General features: G+C 39.0%; 1 protein-coding gene across 3 annotated transcripts in view; it reads left to right on the top strand.

The window, feature by feature from the left end:
- Positions 1-17,946, top strand: part of DNAH5 (dynein axonemal heavy chain 5) — a 319,273-nt gene that overhangs the window by 270,128 nt on the left and 31,199 nt on the right. For all 3 annotated transcript variants that reach the window (XM_085001716.1, XM_085001717.1, XM_085001715.1), the window contains 6 exons: positions 352-534; positions 6,866-7,109; positions 8,614-8,728; positions 9,223-9,413; positions 14,518-14,639; positions 17,328-17,477. In XM_085001716.1, the coding sequence (XP_084857842.1) occupies positions 352-534; positions 6,866-7,109; positions 8,614-8,728; positions 9,223-9,413; positions 14,518-14,639; positions 17,328-17,477 (1,005 nt within the window). The remainder of the gene's footprint in view (positions 1-351; positions 535-6,865; positions 7,110-8,613; positions 8,729-9,222; positions 9,414-14,517; positions 14,640-17,327; positions 17,478-17,946) is intronic.

The raw sequence follows: 17,946 nt of genomic DNA, 5'->3' as shown, positions 1-17,946 counted from the left end.
TCTGAACCAGTATGGGTGAGGAACCCATCTCACTTCTGCAGTATGATCACGACGGTTTTGGTGATCAATTCTGCATTCATGATATAGTGTCTATGGAACTTTCAATTCTACATTCATGATATAGTGTCTATGGAACTTCCAATTCTCATTCATGATATAGTGTCTATGGAACGTCCTCCCTTTCATCCTTGTGCCTTGAAGCCCTGTGAATGCCTAATGACCATTTCTTTTTTGGTATACAAAGTGTCTCTGGGTACCTAGCTGTTAAAACCACACTCGATCCTGTGGGAAAAGGATGTGGTAAGGTATAGCTCTGTTTTATTACTTGTAGCTTTCTTTTTGATAAAAAAGGTGAAAGTCGGTGACAAGGAGGTAGATGTGATGGATGGCTTCAGGGTCTACATTACCACCAAGCTGCCCAATCCAGCCTACACCCCTGAAATAAGCGCTCGAACTTCCATCATCGACTTCACTGTCACCATGAAGGGTCTGGAAGATCAGTTACTGGGGAGGGTCATTCTCACAGAGAAGCAGGTGAGTGGGGCATGGCCCTCCTTCTTTCTGCCTCATGTTGTGATTCTTTCATTGGTGGAAATAATGTGATAAAAGTTGTAATAGGATTGAGTCCCCCCCCTTTAATTCCTATGTTTTATCATTATTAATTTCCAAGTGTCTTTGATAACTACTAACCAATTATCTACTCAGTATGTTTCACCTACATCTCGCAAATCACATCTGTCATCAACTGATTCTTATATAGGGGACTGATGTAACTGAGAAAACCAGTCTCATTTTCAGCATTATTGTTCTGGTTTTATGTTAACTTTATCTTTCTCAAGTTTCTTCTGTTATTAGTTCTAGTCACCTGTTGACTTTTAAATTTCCAATGTACACATCTAGGTTTTTTTTTTTTTTCCATTTGATTCATTATTACACTTTTGGAATATAAACTTAAAATACTGTACTCAGATAACATGGCATTGCCAATTATTATTTGCTCCCCAAGAGAGCTATCTTGTGCGAACATTTGCGACACTGGATTTCACTGTGCACCTTTTGGAAGTTATTAGCTTAATTATACTCTAAGCATAACTCTGTATCTAGTTTCTCTTAATAGAAAATGGCCAATAATTTGTAAACTTCCTCATTATGAGTTAACATTTTCTCTAGGGAGCATTTGAGTCTTAAGGAAGGAAACCTAGAGGCTTTTAATAGGACTGCTATGGTGAAACTGCATGAACTCTGAAAGTCATTGATTTTTTTTTTCCCGAGTTCAGTAGCAATGAGGAGTTTAGTTTACTTTAAGTCCCCCTTCTACACTGACCTAAAGATTTGTTTAGGTTAAAACTACTGGCAAGATCTTTGGCGTCTGTCCTTTTTCTTTGTACCTTTCTTATACATCATATCATGCCTGCGAGCCCTTCTTTATATTTCTCTTTTTTTCTCTCTTTCCTTCACCCTTCCTTTTTATGAATCTTTTTAAAAATTTTTTAATTTATTGTACACAAACTGTAGGGTTATACAGTTGGAAGTTGTATTAAGACCATTTAATCTGACTTCTAAATTCACCTGATTGGTGACCTTAGTTGGCAGGAGTTTCTACCACAGACTGGCTATCAAAGTAATAACATCCTTCCAAATATGTACCTTTTTAATTTTGGAGCCTCAGTCGAGGTGGTGGACACTGCCATTACTCCAGGAAGGACCGAGATGCTTGAGCAATAGCCAGTCATGTTGAGCCAGGGAATCCCTGGGTGTTTGGGACAGCATCCATCGCCCACACCTTAGGCTCTTCTTTCACCTGTGGTCTTGGCTTCAGGGAGATAAGGGGCTCTGGGAGCAGTTTGAATGATTTCCTTGTCCTTGGTCTCATTTCATGTAATCTGAGATGAATACAGCCTCCTTGGAGAAAATAGTTTGGCCTCCCAGATTTTTGGGTGCAACAAAACAACTCCAGGACTAAGCTTTGATTGTTGCAGCAGAGTTTTAAGATAAAGCGAGGGACGCTTTAAGCTCTTTTGCAAAGACTTTGGACAGCCTCAAAAAGCCAGGATGGATCCAGGCCAGGCTTTTTCTTACTTCCTGGGAAAGTCAAGTGTCTTGAGACATTATTCTTTTACTGTCATCTCATGATCAGAATCTTTTCCAGGCTCACAGTAAATAATTCTTACAAAAGTGTGGCTAGAGTAACATGACACTTATTCTCTTGTAAAAATAGAAGATTGCCTTACCCCAAACCACATTATAACTCAGCAAGTAACTTGTATCTTCTTTTCTCTAAGGCAAAGTCTCATGTAAGAAGTGAGCTGCTGAACTTAATTGTGATGGATTTTAAGTAGCCTTTCCTTTTGGCAACATCTATTCTGTCCATTACACTCCTGCATCTGCTCACATTGCTGGACCTTTTCAGCCTGAGTCTGTCTGAGTTGACCTCTGGTGCTTTCAGGGCATTTCCTATCATCTAGTGACTCAGTTGAAAAGAGCCTATGGATATGGATGTAAAACAATTTTTTAATTCCAAATTATTTCTGACTTTAGCAACAATGCATTATCTCTGATTGTCATCACTTCTTGGGTGATTGTAAATGTACCATATCACTAGAAAATATTATTGGGTCAAAATGGAGCTGTTGGAAGCTAGTAAACACCACAGATAGGAAGTTGATGTTGCAAACATCCAGTCATACAAAGGAAAGTGAAAATAAAACCATACCCCAAAGTAGATTTTCCATGTTTAAATCTCAATGAAAAATAAATAGCAATTGTTCTGTTTTCTTTCAGAGATTATTTTCTTTGTCCCATAACTATTGTCCCAGTCTAGTGTTTGGCCACTAGTGTGCTATTTAATAAATGTTTTACTTTTGTAATCTCAAATATTACCTTAAATTATAGTATTTACTTTGGAGTTTTTTATTTCATCAGTTTCAAGCTATGGGGGAAATGTACTTCTTTAGCTTTATTTTAATTCTTTGGGAATATAAGCATTACTTTAATTGTCAATTTTATTTAATTAGTGTTGTTAACAATATTAAATTGACTGCAACTAATGTTCAAGCTTTACTTGCTATCTTTGAATCAGGAATGTAATATTTTTTGTCTTATTGTATGCATTACTAAGAACTGTTTATTTTTATTAATAACTGTTTTCATCAGCAACATGGAGGCATAATTTTAGTCTCAATCATAGTTCTCAAGTGGAGATGAAATTGAAAATGTAGGTTGTAACAGGTTTTGCAAACTATGGTGAAAATTTTTGACTTTTCCAAATAGTTAAAGGAAATCCCTCCATGACTATGAGTAGAAAAAGGGGTGACAGGAAGGAATATGACAGGGGCAGAAAGGAATTTTATAGTAGCCATTAAATGTTACTTGTTTGTACCAGTGACAGCAGAGCAAAGGGTTGGCAGGGAGAGCAGTCACAGAGTCGTCCACTGAGCAATAATTAAAGCCTAAATTAGGGCAGTTGCTCTGTAACTGGAAAAAAAGAAAAGAAAAATTTCTATGTAGGAAGGCTCAGTAAGATGCAATTTGAGGATGTGATAGCCTGTGGTCTCCTCTACAGCAGACATGAAAGCATGCATCCTTAGCATTGTAAGCGAAAGATTAGAAAGTTCTCTTTTCTAAAAATCTCTTTTCAGCTACATTATCATGCTCTTATGATGATATGTGAAATTCCAAAGTAGATTTATTTTGTGCCAACTTATAATTTTATTTTTCAAACTGCATTGTAAAACATTATAATGCATCTGAAAATCCATGTGGGAAGAGAATCAAGGAAGGATAGAAGAGAAGAGATGTATTCTGAGCAGCTGTCATGATCCAGTCACTGGTTTCAGCTACTTTGCTAGTGATTATTGGGGACATGGCTCGGATCATCAGTGTCAGAAAGTGAGACACGTGGACAAGAAGAAATCTCAAGTCTCTTTACTTCTGCAGAAGGGCGAGGGTACTCCAAAAAGCATGTGTGCCTATTTATCCCTAAGGCAGATGATTTACCTGTCCTCTTCCCATAGGTCAGGTCAGGGTGCATGTTCTTCCCAGATGGCTAATTAAAACAATTGTTACTGTGAGAAGAGAGAAAGAGGAGGGGGTTGGGGTCACAGGAAGGCGGAGCAAAATGGAGTAACAAAGATTTCCTTTGATAGAAAAGACATTATGTTACTTTCCATATGGTATCCTCACAATCACTCACTGAGCTGTTTGCTTTTCGGTTTTTTTTTTTTTTTTTTTTGGCTACACCGTGGTATATGGAAGTTCCCAAGCCAGGGATCAAGTCCCAGCCACAGCTGCAACCTACACCATGGCTACTGCCAGGCTGGATCCTTAGCTCACTGTTAAGGAACTCCTTACTGAGCTGTTTCTGTGTCCATTTTGCCGATGAAGAAACTGAGGCTTACAGACTTAAGTAACGTGGCCAAGGTCATGCAGCTAATAAGTCCTGGGAGTTAGGATTCAAACATGCCTTCCTGTCAAAAGCCTCACTCTTCCCACTGCTTTACCTTCCTTCCCTTCCCTGACTTCAGGCCAGGACTTTATCAGGCTCACATTTAGGAACTCAGAAACGATAATGACAGTGTGTAAAATTTAGGAATATGGCAATAAAAATATTCAAATTATTTCCATTTAATTTTATTATCTCTTTATATCCTAGTGTAATCATATTATGAGTGCATTTATTATAACTGCTCATAGAAAGGAATTTATAGTAGCTGTTAAATGTCACTTGTTTGTACTAATTTCTACATTATCTCAAATTTGAAATTCTTATCTAGTGAAAAAAATGAATGGAAATAACCACTAAGGAAGCTTTCAAAGGTCACCAAATAACACATGGAAACAAAGATGATAAGAACAGGTTTTACTTGCATCTCAAAGAATTAACTGATGCAAGTTTTAGCTTTTGTTTTGCTTAAGGAAAGAACTTTCCCTTTTTAGAATGGTTCCCAGACCTGACTTCCTGTGCTCAAAACGTGAATTGGGAGCCTAGTAGGGTCCCACCCACCGTTACTCTTCAACCAACAGTGATAACTGCCTGGAATGTAAAACAGAGGCCAGTGCTCTTTGCTCTTTGCCTTCATGCTATTTTGTTGCCACAACCTTTATTTTTAACTTCATAGTTCTCATTTACAAAAGGAGAATTTTCAGGTCTCTATTTCTGGCACTAAGTCATGACTAGATTTTCTGGTTCACTATGTGTTCAGTTTATCAGTTTGAAAAGGAATATAGCATTTAATCATTTACTCCATATGTCCAGGCAGCTACACAACCGGAACTGCCAACAGTGCTTTCCTCTTCACATCACCTGCATTTAACCCTCATTTTCCCACATTGTATTTACACTGAAATGCATATAACTTTAGTAATGCTGTCAAGTGTAGGCATCTTGTGAGTGGACACTATATTAAGAAAGCTTTTCAAGCAAAATTTCTTTGTTTTTGTTTTTTGTCTTCTTAGGGCCATACTCGAGGCATATGAAGATTCCCAGGCTCGGGTCGAATAGGCGCTGTAGCCGCTAGCCTGCACCACAGCCACAGCAACTCGGGATCCAAGTGTGTCTGTGACCTACACCACACCTCACGGCAACACCAGATCCTTAACCCATGGAGCGAAGCCAGGGATTGAACCTGCGTCCTCATGGATGCTAGTCAGATTCATTTCTGCTAAGCCACGATGAGAATTCCCACAAGCAAAATTTCTAATACATATCTTTCTCTTCAAACTTTTAAAAACCATTTACTCATTGTTCTTTTCTTTTTGTGATTCTTGTATTTGCTTCAAGTTAGAGTCTCTCATGAAACAATTTGACTTTCATGTACAATTTGACTCGGTGCCAGAGCCTGTCTTCTTTGTTGTCTCCCAGTCTCTGGGTTTTCTGCTGCCTCCGGCTTGTTCAGTGTCATGGCCATTTCCTCCGTCCCCCATCCTCACCAGCCCCATCTTTTCTTTCCTTCTCTTTCACTGTCTGTCCCTCTCCAGACTATCAAGAAGAAATAGCCTCACAAGGACAGTAATCTTCTAAAGACATCCTCTCCCCAGCTACCCGTAAAGGTCTTTCAGTAAAGATTCAGGACTTCTCTTCTGTTGGAGGGAACAGCATCTCTTCAGGTCAAGATGATTTTTCAGTTTAAATGTACCTTGCAGGAGCAGTGCTGTTTGCCTGCCTAAATTTGGAAGCTTACTGGTCACAAAATAGGATACTATTTCATCAAGTAAGTTGAAAATCATCACATTCAGACAGCAGAAAAGCTCTTTTAAATAAGAAACCAGAGTTAATATATTTAACCTGACATATATATATATAATGTGTATATACATATATTTGTCTTCAAATAAATTTCAATTCAAAATATGAGTAAATACAATCACAAAAGTCACTTAAAATGATTTGACTTTAGGAAATGCATAGATGGTAAAGGGGCTATTGTTAATATTTCTAGCAAATTTTATGTCATAGGCCACCAATTCTTTCTTCCTCAATCCTCTTCTTCTTTTTTTTCTTTTTACATTCATACCTGTGGCATATGGAAGTGCCCAGACTAGGGGTGGAATCAGAACTTCAGCTGAGGCCTACGCCACAGCCACGTCTGTGAGCCGAATCTGTGAGCCACACCACAGCTTGCAGCAACGTTGGATCCTTAACCTGCTGAACAAGGCCATGGATCTACCCGCATCCTCAGGGATAGTAGTCAGGTTCTTAATCCACTGAGCCGAAGTGGGAACTCCTCTCTTCCTCTTATTTTGATTTCCATATTTCCTACAGTCAAATATGATAACCACAGTCTAGGAGAGCAGCCCCCTAGGTTAACTTTTGAAGAAACAATAATTGTTAATTAAGGAAGAAAATTGTATTTATGCAAATGAACAGGAGTTGGAGAAAGAAAGAACTCATCTCATGGAAGACGTAACTGCAAACAAAAGAAGGATGAAGGAGCTAGAAGATAATTTGCTTTTCCGTCTGACGAGTACCTGGGGCTCTCTGGTGGAAGATGAGAGTCTCATCCTTGTGTTGAGTAACACAAAAAAGACAGCCGAGGAGGTGACACAGAAGCTGGAAATTTCAGCGGAGACAGAGATTCAAATTAACTCAGCCCGGGAGGAATACAGACCTGGTGAGTTTGGTAATGAAAGATAAATGTCACAGGAAAATGAAGCGAGAAATGAGAATTAGAGAAACTGAAGTAAGGATGTTTTGCAGACGCCTCTTCAGTGTGGGGGGGCCATGTATGTTTTGTGGCATTTCTTTAAATATTCAGTAATATTGAGATGAAATTTTATAATGGCGTAAATTCTCTAGGTGCTTATAATTCATGTTAGTTGGGAGATCTTTAAAGTTCCTAGGAACTTTTTTTTTTTAATGTCTTTTTGCCTTTTCTAGGGCTGATCCCGCAGCATATGGAGGTTCCCAGGCTAGGGGTCTAATCGGAGCTGTAGCCACCAGCCTACATCAGAGCCACAGCAACGCGGGATCCGAGCCACGTCTGCGACCTACATACACCACAGCTCACGGCAATGCCAGATCTGTAACCCACTGAGCAAGCCCAGGGATCGAATCCACAACCTCATTGTTCCTAGTCGGATTCGTTAACCACTGAGCCAAGAAGGGAACTCCCTAGGAACTTTTTTTTTTAAACTAGGAAGTCAAGAGGAGAAGTTTTAAAGGATGTCCGACTAAAAATTAGTAAAGTCTAAGGAATTCATGCTATGTCTGTGGGCTATTCTCTAGTTGTTTATCATTTGGTAACCATAAGCCTGTATTTTGTTTGTACTCTTCGTATTAGGAAGGTAGTTTCCTGGTCACCTGGGAGCTTTTCAACTTTACCCATCAGTTGAAAGATCAGTGTTGTCCATGGGTTACAAAGGGAATCTGCTAAAAGAATCCAATTCCTTTAGTATTTATCATGCCTCTTGGAAAATTAATTGCAGCAATATCTACTGATGCCTTGGTTTGCCAACTTGAGGCCAGGGTTAGGGAGGGCTTCTTCATGGAGCTTAAGAATGAGGTCCTTGGAGCTCTCATTGTGATTCAGCATGTTAAGAACCCAACAGAGTGTCTCTGAAGATTTGGGTTCTATCCCTGGCCTCACTCAGTGGGTTAAGGAGATGGTGTTGCTGCAAGCTGTGGTGTAGGTCACAGATGCAGCTCAGATCCGGTGTTGCTGTGGTGTAGGCCTCAGCTGCCGCTCTGATTCTACCTCTAGCCTGAGAAATTCAGTAGGCCACAGGTGAGAATGTAAAAAGAAAAAAAAAAAAAGAAGAAGAAGGTCCTTACAATGACTATAGAATTTTTCGAGTGTTACAAACTGTGCTGGCCCATTGGTTGTCTTTTCTACCTATGAAAAAAACATAATAAACTATGTTTATTGGGGATCTAGAGATTCTATAGTGGAAAGTATCATTTAATGAACAGAAATAGCAGACTACTTAAACAAAGCTTGTAAGGATGAATTCAATATATATGATGACATGGCTCTAGACTCCTATTGCTGGTAGTCAGTCATTGATAAGTCATAAAAGTTAAACCTGTTGCTTTCGTGCAGAGTTTAGGCTGATTTGTGCATGGGTCATTTATTTTCCAAGCTCGTCTGGAGTGCTGACTTGCTTTTTGTCTTTCAGTCGCTACTCGGGGCAGCATCCTCTATTTCCTCATCACGGAGATGCGCTTGGTTAATGAGATGTATCAGACTTCGCTCCGCCAGTTTCTTGGCTTGTTTGACCTTTCCTTAGCCCGGTACGTCTTCTGTACCCAGGAAGCCAAGCTGAATTCTATATCTGTGGGCTGGAATGATGACATTGTGTTGATAACTTCTTTTCTCTTTGCTACTAAGAGTCTTTTTCTCTTTTAATATACCATGAGTGTAATTACCATTGTGTTAAATCACTCTCCTTTGTCATTTTTATGCTCAGAGAAAGCTGTACCAACCATTCATCATTGATCGATTCCTTTGGTTTCACGAGTTTCTGTTAAACAAGAAAATTCCCGAGACACTGTTGTTGGTGACAATGCCCCACAGATAAAATTGATTCAGACAATGTTGAGGATTCAGTTATGTTATTTCATGTTGAGAGAATGCTTGTTATTTTGGATTTAGGAAGCTTACACTTGATGTATAAAAAATAAAAATTGGTCCTCCGGAGTTACTTATTTTCTAGTCAAGATGTTGTTTTTAGGGACAATTGAAAAGGGCAGGGAAGGGAGCCTGATTTAACTGTTCTCTTCTCCAGGTCTATGAAGAGCCCAGTTACAAGCAAGAGAATCGCTAATATCATTGAACACATGACCTACGAGATTTATAAGTACACGGCTCGCGGGTTGTATGAGGAGCACAAATTCCTATTCACCTTGCTTCTTGCCCTGAAGATCGACATCCAGAGGAACCGAGTCAAGCACGAAGAGTTTCTCACCCTTATTAAAGGTCTGTATAACCAAAGAAAGCATTGTGCACAAGTGCAGATGTAGGAATTGTTGTGAAGGTCCGGTGCAGTCATTATTTTGTTGTTTTTGTTTTGTTTTGTTTTTTTGCAATAGCAGTTTCCTTGCATTTCATTGAAGATTGCATTTATGTGAGATATGCTATTTGCTCATTTATTGTGTGAATATTTATCGAGAACCTACTGTGTGTCCAAACACAGAATACGCACTTGGGACCTAGTAAACAATAAGTAAATTGCGTAGTACGTGATAAGCACCATGGAAAAAACAGAGAAGGGTAAGGGAGATGGGGAGAGGCAGGTTATATGGATTATGAGAGGTTTAACATTTTTAAAAATTAAAATACAGTTGCTTTACCATGCTGTGCCAATTTCTGCTGTGCAGCAAAGAGACCCGGTCATACACACACAATCCTTTTCTCGTACTCTCCTCCATCATGGTCTATCGCAAGAGACTGGATAGAGTAAGACCTCATTGCTTATCCATTATAAATGTAATAATTTGCATCTACTAACCCCAAACTCCCAGGCCATCCCACTCCCTCCCCCAACCCCTAGGCAACCACAAGTCTGTTCTCTATGTCTGTGAATCTGTTTCTCTTCTGTAGATGGGTTCAATTGTGTTATATTTTAGATTCCACAAATAAGTGATATCATACGGTAACATTTTAAATGGGGCATTTAATGGGATCTCTAATGCTGTAGGCCTTCCGAGAGAGATGGACAGGTGAGCCTAGGCCCAAAGGAGCAGAGGGTTCTGGTCCTGGGGACACTTGGGGAAAGTGTTGAAGGACGAGGAGACATCAATGCCTCCAGGAAGAGGGAGTCTAGTATGATGGAGGCAAAGCAAAGCTATGAGGGCGACTGGAGCAGAGTGGAAGAGGCCACCATGCCGTCATCCTGTGGATATTTCCTCTGTATCTGTTGCAGCATTGCTCACAGACAGCTTGCCTGTGCCACTGGAACAATACAGCCCTGTGGAAAGCTGGGAAACATACATTTGCTATCATATTCTTCAATGTATGGACAAAAAATATTTGAAGTAACTGTGGAAATGATGCTGGAGTCAAAATGGTTTTATCTAAAATAGCTTTCTCTTTTTTTAGCTCTTTTTTAAAATTAAAAAATTTTAATTTTTTAATAGTGATTTTTATTTTTTTCCATTATAGACATTCTAGGATACCACCATCACTGTAATTCCAAAACCAGACAAAGATACCACCAAAAAAGAAAACTATAGGCCAATATCTTTGATGAATATAGACACAAAAATTCTCAACAAAATTTTAGCCAAGCGAATCCAACAACATATAAAAAAGATCATACACCACGACCAGGTGGGATTCATCCCAGGTTCACAAGGATGGTTCAACATATGCAAATCCATCAACATTATACACCATGTTTACAATAGTTTTCTAAATAAAGGTTTATCTTTAAAGATAAGGGGCAACCTTGCCTTTGGAAGGAGGTGGATTTTCATGACTTTACTGGGAGAATAGATTTGCAGAGGAACTTGAAGAGGACCCCAGTGGGGGGGCAAGAGGGAAGGGCGCATGTGGGGGTGCATGTCTTATAGTAGCAAGAAAGACTTGTCAGTTAGACTTGAAAACTTAAAAATATATGATTTGTGGATGAACTCTCTTCCTCTTTCTAGTCATTGTCTCTAACCCTTGAACCTTTGCCTGTTGGGTTTCTTTATTTTCCAAGTTTCCTAAATCGGAACACATGGAAAATGAATAATAGTCTGGAGAGACATCATCTTAGATAGACATGTAGAAACAGGAGTTGCCTTCTTCAGTGAGTCCTTCCCGTGTTACTGATTTCTGGCCTCAGTGAATGGTCCTCCAGCTGATAGAGCTTCCTAGGGGCAGCCCAAGATACATTTCCTCCTGGACATGACATTGAACATAGCGTCCAGGAGTGGGTTGAAAAATTGTAAAGCATGTTACAATTTGGCGTGATGATAATGAACATGGGATTTAGGGTTTGGAAGACCTTAAAGGAAAATAGTGGCTTTTCCACTTTTTGGATGAGTGGTTTTGAGCAGATTACTTAATGTTTTCAAGCTTCAGTTGCCTCAGCTGTGAAACAAGGATACTCAAATCTACATAATAGGATTTATCAAGCATTCACACAGTTTATATAAACCCTGGCACATAGAATATGCTCAGCAAAGGATAGGCGTTGTTATATTTAGTTTTTTTAGTTTATTTTGATTAGTATGAGGCTTGCAAAGTTGGACAGGTTTTTGTGGGCCTTTGGTGTTCAACAGCTATTCTTGTACTGCTTTAGGACATAGAGTTTCATAAGGTTTCCCTTTGCTAGTTGTGTTGGTGAAAGCTACCCAATGATGTGAACTTCTTCCATGAGGAATTTAAAATCCCTTGTCTGAAAATGTTATTTGGATAGCAACAGTGTTTTGGTACTGATCTTTTCATTTACTCATCTCTAAGATGGAAAGTATCAGCCTAGACGACTCTTTTTTTTAGGGCCATACCTGTGGCATATAGAAGTTCTCAGGCTAGGGGTCCAGCTGAAGCTGCAGCTGCCAGCCTACGCCATAGGCATAGCAATGCTGGATCTGAGCTGTGTCTGCAGCCTACACCGCAGCTCATGGCAATGCTGAATACATAACCCACTGAGTGAGGGCAGGGATCAAACACGCACCCTCATGGAGATTAGTCAGGTTCTTAACCTGCTGAGACACAGTGGAAACGCCTTGTATCGCTTTCAACATCTGCCTTAGCTATGTCACTTCATGATTGTGTGGGATGACTTGTAGAAATATTTCATTATAAGCATGTATCACTTTTACAAAGTATTATGGTGAAGATTTAAACCTACTTTTCCCCCAAAGTGAAGGTTTGAGGGATGAAGGAACTGGCATAATTTTTAATAATCTTGAGTATTTATTTTGAATTACTCCTATCCCAGCTGGTTATTCATCAGAAGTCCATGTATTTTGTAGATAGGATCATTTATGCCATATTTTAGATTATGCATATATAAGTGATATCATAGAGTATTTGTCTTTCTCTTTGACTGACTTCGCTAAATATGAGACTCTCTAGTTGCATCCGTGTTGCTGCAAATGGCATTATTTTGTTCTTTGGAAGATAGTATGAGAAAAAGAATGTATATATATGTACGACTGGGTAGTATCCTATACAGCAGAAATCGACACAACACTGTAAATCAATTATACTCAAATTAAAAAAAACACAATTTTTAATGGTTCTCCATAGAAATATCAACTATCTCACCAGGTGTAATAATAATAAATGTTTATACTCTCTCTCTCTCTCTCTCTCTCTCTCACACACACACACACACACACACACACACACAAGTCCAGGAATATGTCCCCCACCCCCCACCATTACAATATTCCTTGCAGCTCATTGTACATTTTTTGAGGCGGGCAAGATATTCATGATAGTTATCCTCTACTAAACAATGAAAAATGCTTTGGCCACAAGAAACACTCCTTTCCATGAATAGCTTCTCCCAAACCCTGTGGTGAATATCTTATTCTTTTCGGTTTGTTGGAAAATGGACCATTTTCATGGAAATTGGTGTGACATTTTTCAACACAGTGCCATTGTCTTTAGGTCTTTAATGGCTCCCTGGTGTACAAGCAATACTTTTTGATTTTATGAGCTAATATTTTCACTGAAATGGCTTCACTTACCTTTTCTTCCACTTACTTTGGAAGTATTCTAAGATGCATTTGGCAAAAGACAGCAATTTAGTGGGGGTCCATGGTACTTGAATAAAGTAGAAATTGGCTCAGTAAATATCTTGAGTATTACTATTTGTTTATGACTCGCTCTGTTCAAAAAAGCACTGTAGCCCAAATGGATTGGCTATATTCTTTTAAGAATTATGCTTAGAGCATATTTTCCTTGAAACATTTTAATGGGTGTTATTTATTAAACAGTATATTTTATCCTATAGAAGCCTTGCTAACTCTTGCTTTGACTTAAAATATGATTGTTCACACACTTGGTTTTTCTGGGATGGACAACAATAACATTTTTAAGGTGTCATTTATTTTATGGTGCTGTGAGAGTTATGTGAGCTTAGATAAATCATCAGCAAAAAGTAGGAGTCTATATCAAATGGAAACGTTTGTTGTGGTTAGATTGACCAAAAATAAGTGACTAGCACAGGGCCCTTGGGGTGTGCTCAAAATGGGTGGAAATAATAGATTTATTTATAGAGAAGAACGCTTCAAACATGGGTAGTACAACTAACATTTTTAGATAAATTCTCTCCTTCAAATGAACTTCTCAACATTTGGCAGTTTTTAATGCTGACATTGACCCTCAGCTTTGTCCTTGATCTTGTTTTGAGTGCTTTACACATATATTTGCTGTCATTCTGTCATTATCACAGCACCCAGGCCTCATTATTCCCATTGTATATATTTGGAAACAGAGGCCCAGACAGATGAGCTGGCTTGTCCCAGACTTTGGCCACATGGAGTTAAGCACTTGCCTGGATCCAAACCTATGTTATTGATCCTTAAAAGTGTTTTTCTAAAATCATCTATTCCTTTATTAAATTTAAAGTTTAGGAGTTCCCATTGTGGCTCAGTGGTTAATGAACCCAACTAGTATAGATGAGGATGCGGGTTCGATCCCTGGCCTTGCTCAGTAGGTTAAGGATCTGGCATTGCCGTGAGCTGTGGTGTAGGCCGCAGACATGGCTTGGATCTGGTGTTCTTGTGGCTGTGGCGTAGGCTGGCAGCTGCAGCTCCGATTCGACCCCTAGCCTGGGAACCTTCCTATGCCATGGGTGTGGCCCTAAAAAGCAAAAAAAAAAAAAGTATTAAAACTTTAGGAGTTCCTGCAGCCCTAAAAAAAAGGACAGAAGACAAAAATATATATATATGTGTGTGTATGTGTATATATATATGAAAAATAAAAAAGTTTGTCACTATGATTTGTATTTCTGAGTTTAAGAAATGTCAAGGTAGTCAAAGAATTGAAATTAAGATAGTTTCAGCTAAAGTATTTATTAAGAGATTGCTTCATAGTAAAGAAAGAAAAATTTAATAACTTTCTGTGTTTAACTTGAAAGGTGGCGCCTCTTTGGACTTGAAAGCCTGTCCTCCTAAACCATCTAAATGGATCCTGGACATGACCTGGCTGAATTTGGTGGAACTTAGCAAACTTAGACAGTTTTCTGATGTCCTTGATCAGGTGACTTGTTTTTTGAATAAGCTTTATGGTCATCTCACAGTAAGCAGCTTCCTGATTTATCTCTGTTTACCCTATTTGGGGAAGAGAGAGTCTTCTTACTATTGTCACTCTGAAAATGATAGGACCAGTGATTGACCTTCTCCAGCTTACTCATACTCTGATACAGCAGGCTGGTCCTGCAGGAAGAAATTAGTTGCCCAGGAAGTTTAACTAATGCTGTCCTAGGTCATATATCAGTATAACCAATTGGACACGCATAAATGGGAAAACAGATTCAATCAGATTAAATGATTAGATATGCTTAAAAGGTTTTGCCTTTTTTTCTAGAGGTTAAACGAAAAGAAATATGAACAGCTCACCTCCAGATGCTAAGTATCCTTTCTTGCCTCTTGTTCCTCTCTCTTTTCTCGTTACACTGTCCTAGCTAGGCATCTGTGTATGAGGCTAATATAAACAAACACCTGGCCTTTTATCTTTATGGAAGTTATTGTCCCTTCATAATCAGCTAATTCCTGGTGAATTGTGTCTATGTCAGTATCATGGAAGTTGGGTATAGAAAGTTGAATTGGGACAAGCCAGGAAACAGGCCCTTGAAAATCTGATGACCAGAGAGAAGTCACGTGGACGGCAAAGCTGTTTTATTTAGCTGCAAGTTGAAGAATTTTTTTGACCATAAAATGTCCTAATGCTCGTTAATTTTTTTTAATTGAAGTGTAGTTAACTTACAACACTGTATTAATTTCTGTTGTACTGCAAAGTGATTCAGTTATGTGTATATATTCTTTTTTCATATTCTTTTCCATTATGGTTTATTACAAGATACTGAGTACAGCTCCCTGTGCTATACAGTAGGTTCTTGTTGTATATCTTTTTTATATGTAAGAGTTTGTATCTACTAATCCCAAACTCCTAATTTACCCTTCCTCCACCTCCTTTCCCCTTTGGTAACCATAAGTTTGTTTTCTCTGTGAGTTTGTTTCTCATTTGTATCATATTTTAAATTCCACATATAAATGATATGGTACCATTTGTCCCATCTTTGGGTCTTGACTTTGCAAGTTGAAGGTGACCAGAAGCTGAAGTTCTGCTGTATTTTTTATGGTTTGGCTTACACCTAGTGGTTGCCATGTAATTAGGATTACAAACCATTCTCTTGGGTTAAATAACTTTCCTTTGAGGGATTTTAGTTCACTCTAACTTATTCCCCTGGGATGGCTCCTAGTGACCTTTCCTGGATCATTATCTGTCATAGCTGTCTTCTGGAGATTATATTTTATACCTGAAATCCCTCTGCATTATGTAGTCTTTCATGACTGAAAGAGACTGTTTTTTTTATTTTACATGCTATTTTCTAAATATGAACCCAAATGTTTTTTTTCTTTGATTAGACCTCCAAGAAATACACTTGGGGCTTTAATCAAAGGGAATATTCCAGAGAACATAAAATTATGTTTATCTGCAGATGTTGTTTATTCTATGATTTTGAGACACTTGCCCATATAATGCTTATCTCTCTTTGCTTTTTTAAGCTTCAAAGGATAACGAACTATGTTTTTTCCTCTAACAATTGCCTAAGGGAAGCAAGTGTGATTTTTTTTTTTGTCTTTTTTGTCTCTCTTTTTTGTTGTTGTTGTTGTTGTTGTTGTTGCTATTTCTTGGGCCGCTCCCGCGGCATATGGAGGTTCCCAGGCTAGGGGTTGAATCGGAGCTGTAGCCACCAGCCTACACCAGAGCCACAGCAACGCGGGATCCGAGCCGCGTCTGCAACCTACACCACAGCTCACGGCAACGCCGGATCGTTAACCCACTGAGCAAGGGCAGGGACCGAACCCGTAACCTCATGGTTCCTAGTCAGATTCGTTAACCACTGCGCCACGACGGGAACTCCTGATTTTTTCATTTGACGGTGGCATTAAGTGGTACATTTCAAATTACTCTAGATTAATAGAGTATTGACCAAAAAACTTCAAGAATAAACATTTATTAGGAGTTCCCATTGTGGTACAGAGAAAACAAATACAGCCATTATTAATGAAGATACAGGTTCAATCCCTGGCTTCGCTCAGTGGGTTGGAGATCTGACGTTGCTGTGATGTTGAAGTCGCAGATATGGCTCAGATCCCCCATTGCTGTGGCTGTGTTGTAGGCTGGCAGCTGCAGCTCTGATTCAACCCCTAACCTGGGAACTTCCATGTGCCGTGGGTGTGGCCCTAAAAAGCAAAAAAAAAAAAAAAAAAAAAAAAAAAAAGTACTAAGTGTCTTCTTTTGTTCCAAGAATGGTCCTGGGAAATGAAGACACATAAGTGGGTAAGACTTGGTTCTCATGGAGTAAAACATATTTCCTTAAAATAATGAAAATGAATTTCCCTTGGACTCTTTATTCTTTACAGATTTGTTATCACAAAGGCATAGAAGATATTGAACAACTCAGGACTCTCCCTCCTTTAAAAGGGAGCTGTAGGCTGGGGTTCGTACAGACTGACTTTAGAGCAAATCCTATTTGATTTTAGACTCTCAAACTTTTTGGCACTAAGATATAAAACTTAAGAAAAAAATAGTTGAGGGATATCATTCACACGTGTCTGGAACGGTCAGAAAGAGGAGAAATAGATATTATATTAGAAATAGTACTCTTACTGAAAGATTTTTCTGTGGTGTGACACATTTCTTATCCCCTGGTATTTTCAGATATCAAGAAATGAGAAAATGTGGAAAATTTGGTTTGATAAGGAAAACCCTGAGGAGGAGCCCCTTCCAAACGCCTATGACAAATCTCTCGACTGCTTTAGACGTCTTCTCCTCATTAGATCCTGGTGTCCTGACAGAACCATTGCCCAGGTAAAAAGCACATATTTTAAAAATAGGAGAATATTTTCCTTTTTTTTTTAGGGCCACACCTGCCGCATATGAAAGTTTCCAGGCAAGGGGCCAAATCGGAGCTGAAGCTGCAGGCCTACACCATAGTCATGGCAAGGCCACATCCAAGCCACGTCTGCAAACTACACCACAGCTCACAGCAGTGCTGGATCCTTAACCCCCTGAGTGAGGCCAGGTTTCGAACCCACATCCTCATGGATGCTATGTCTGTTGGGTTCTTAACAGGATGAGCCACAATGGGAACTCAAAGGGTAATATTTTCTTTTCTTTTCTTTTCTTTTTTTTTCTTTTTCGTTTTTTTTCTTTTCCCACTGTACAGCAAGGGGATCAAGTTATCCTTACATGTATATATTACAATTACATTTTTTTTTCCCCACCCACATGAGTATCTAGACAAAGTTCTCAATGCTACTCAGCAGGATCTCCTTGT

The sequence above is a fragment of the Sus scrofa genome, chromosome 16, assembly GCF_054392235.1.
Source record: "Sus scrofa isolate SSC_HxYL_T2T_F1_AM1 chromosome 16, Sscrofa_HxYL_maternal_Yorkshire_Landrace_v2.0, whole genome shotgun sequence".
Lineage (NCBI taxonomy): Eukaryota > Metazoa > Chordata > Mammalia > Artiodactyla > Suidae > Sus > Sus scrofa.
This window is presented reverse-complemented; position numbering and strand designations above follow the sequence as displayed.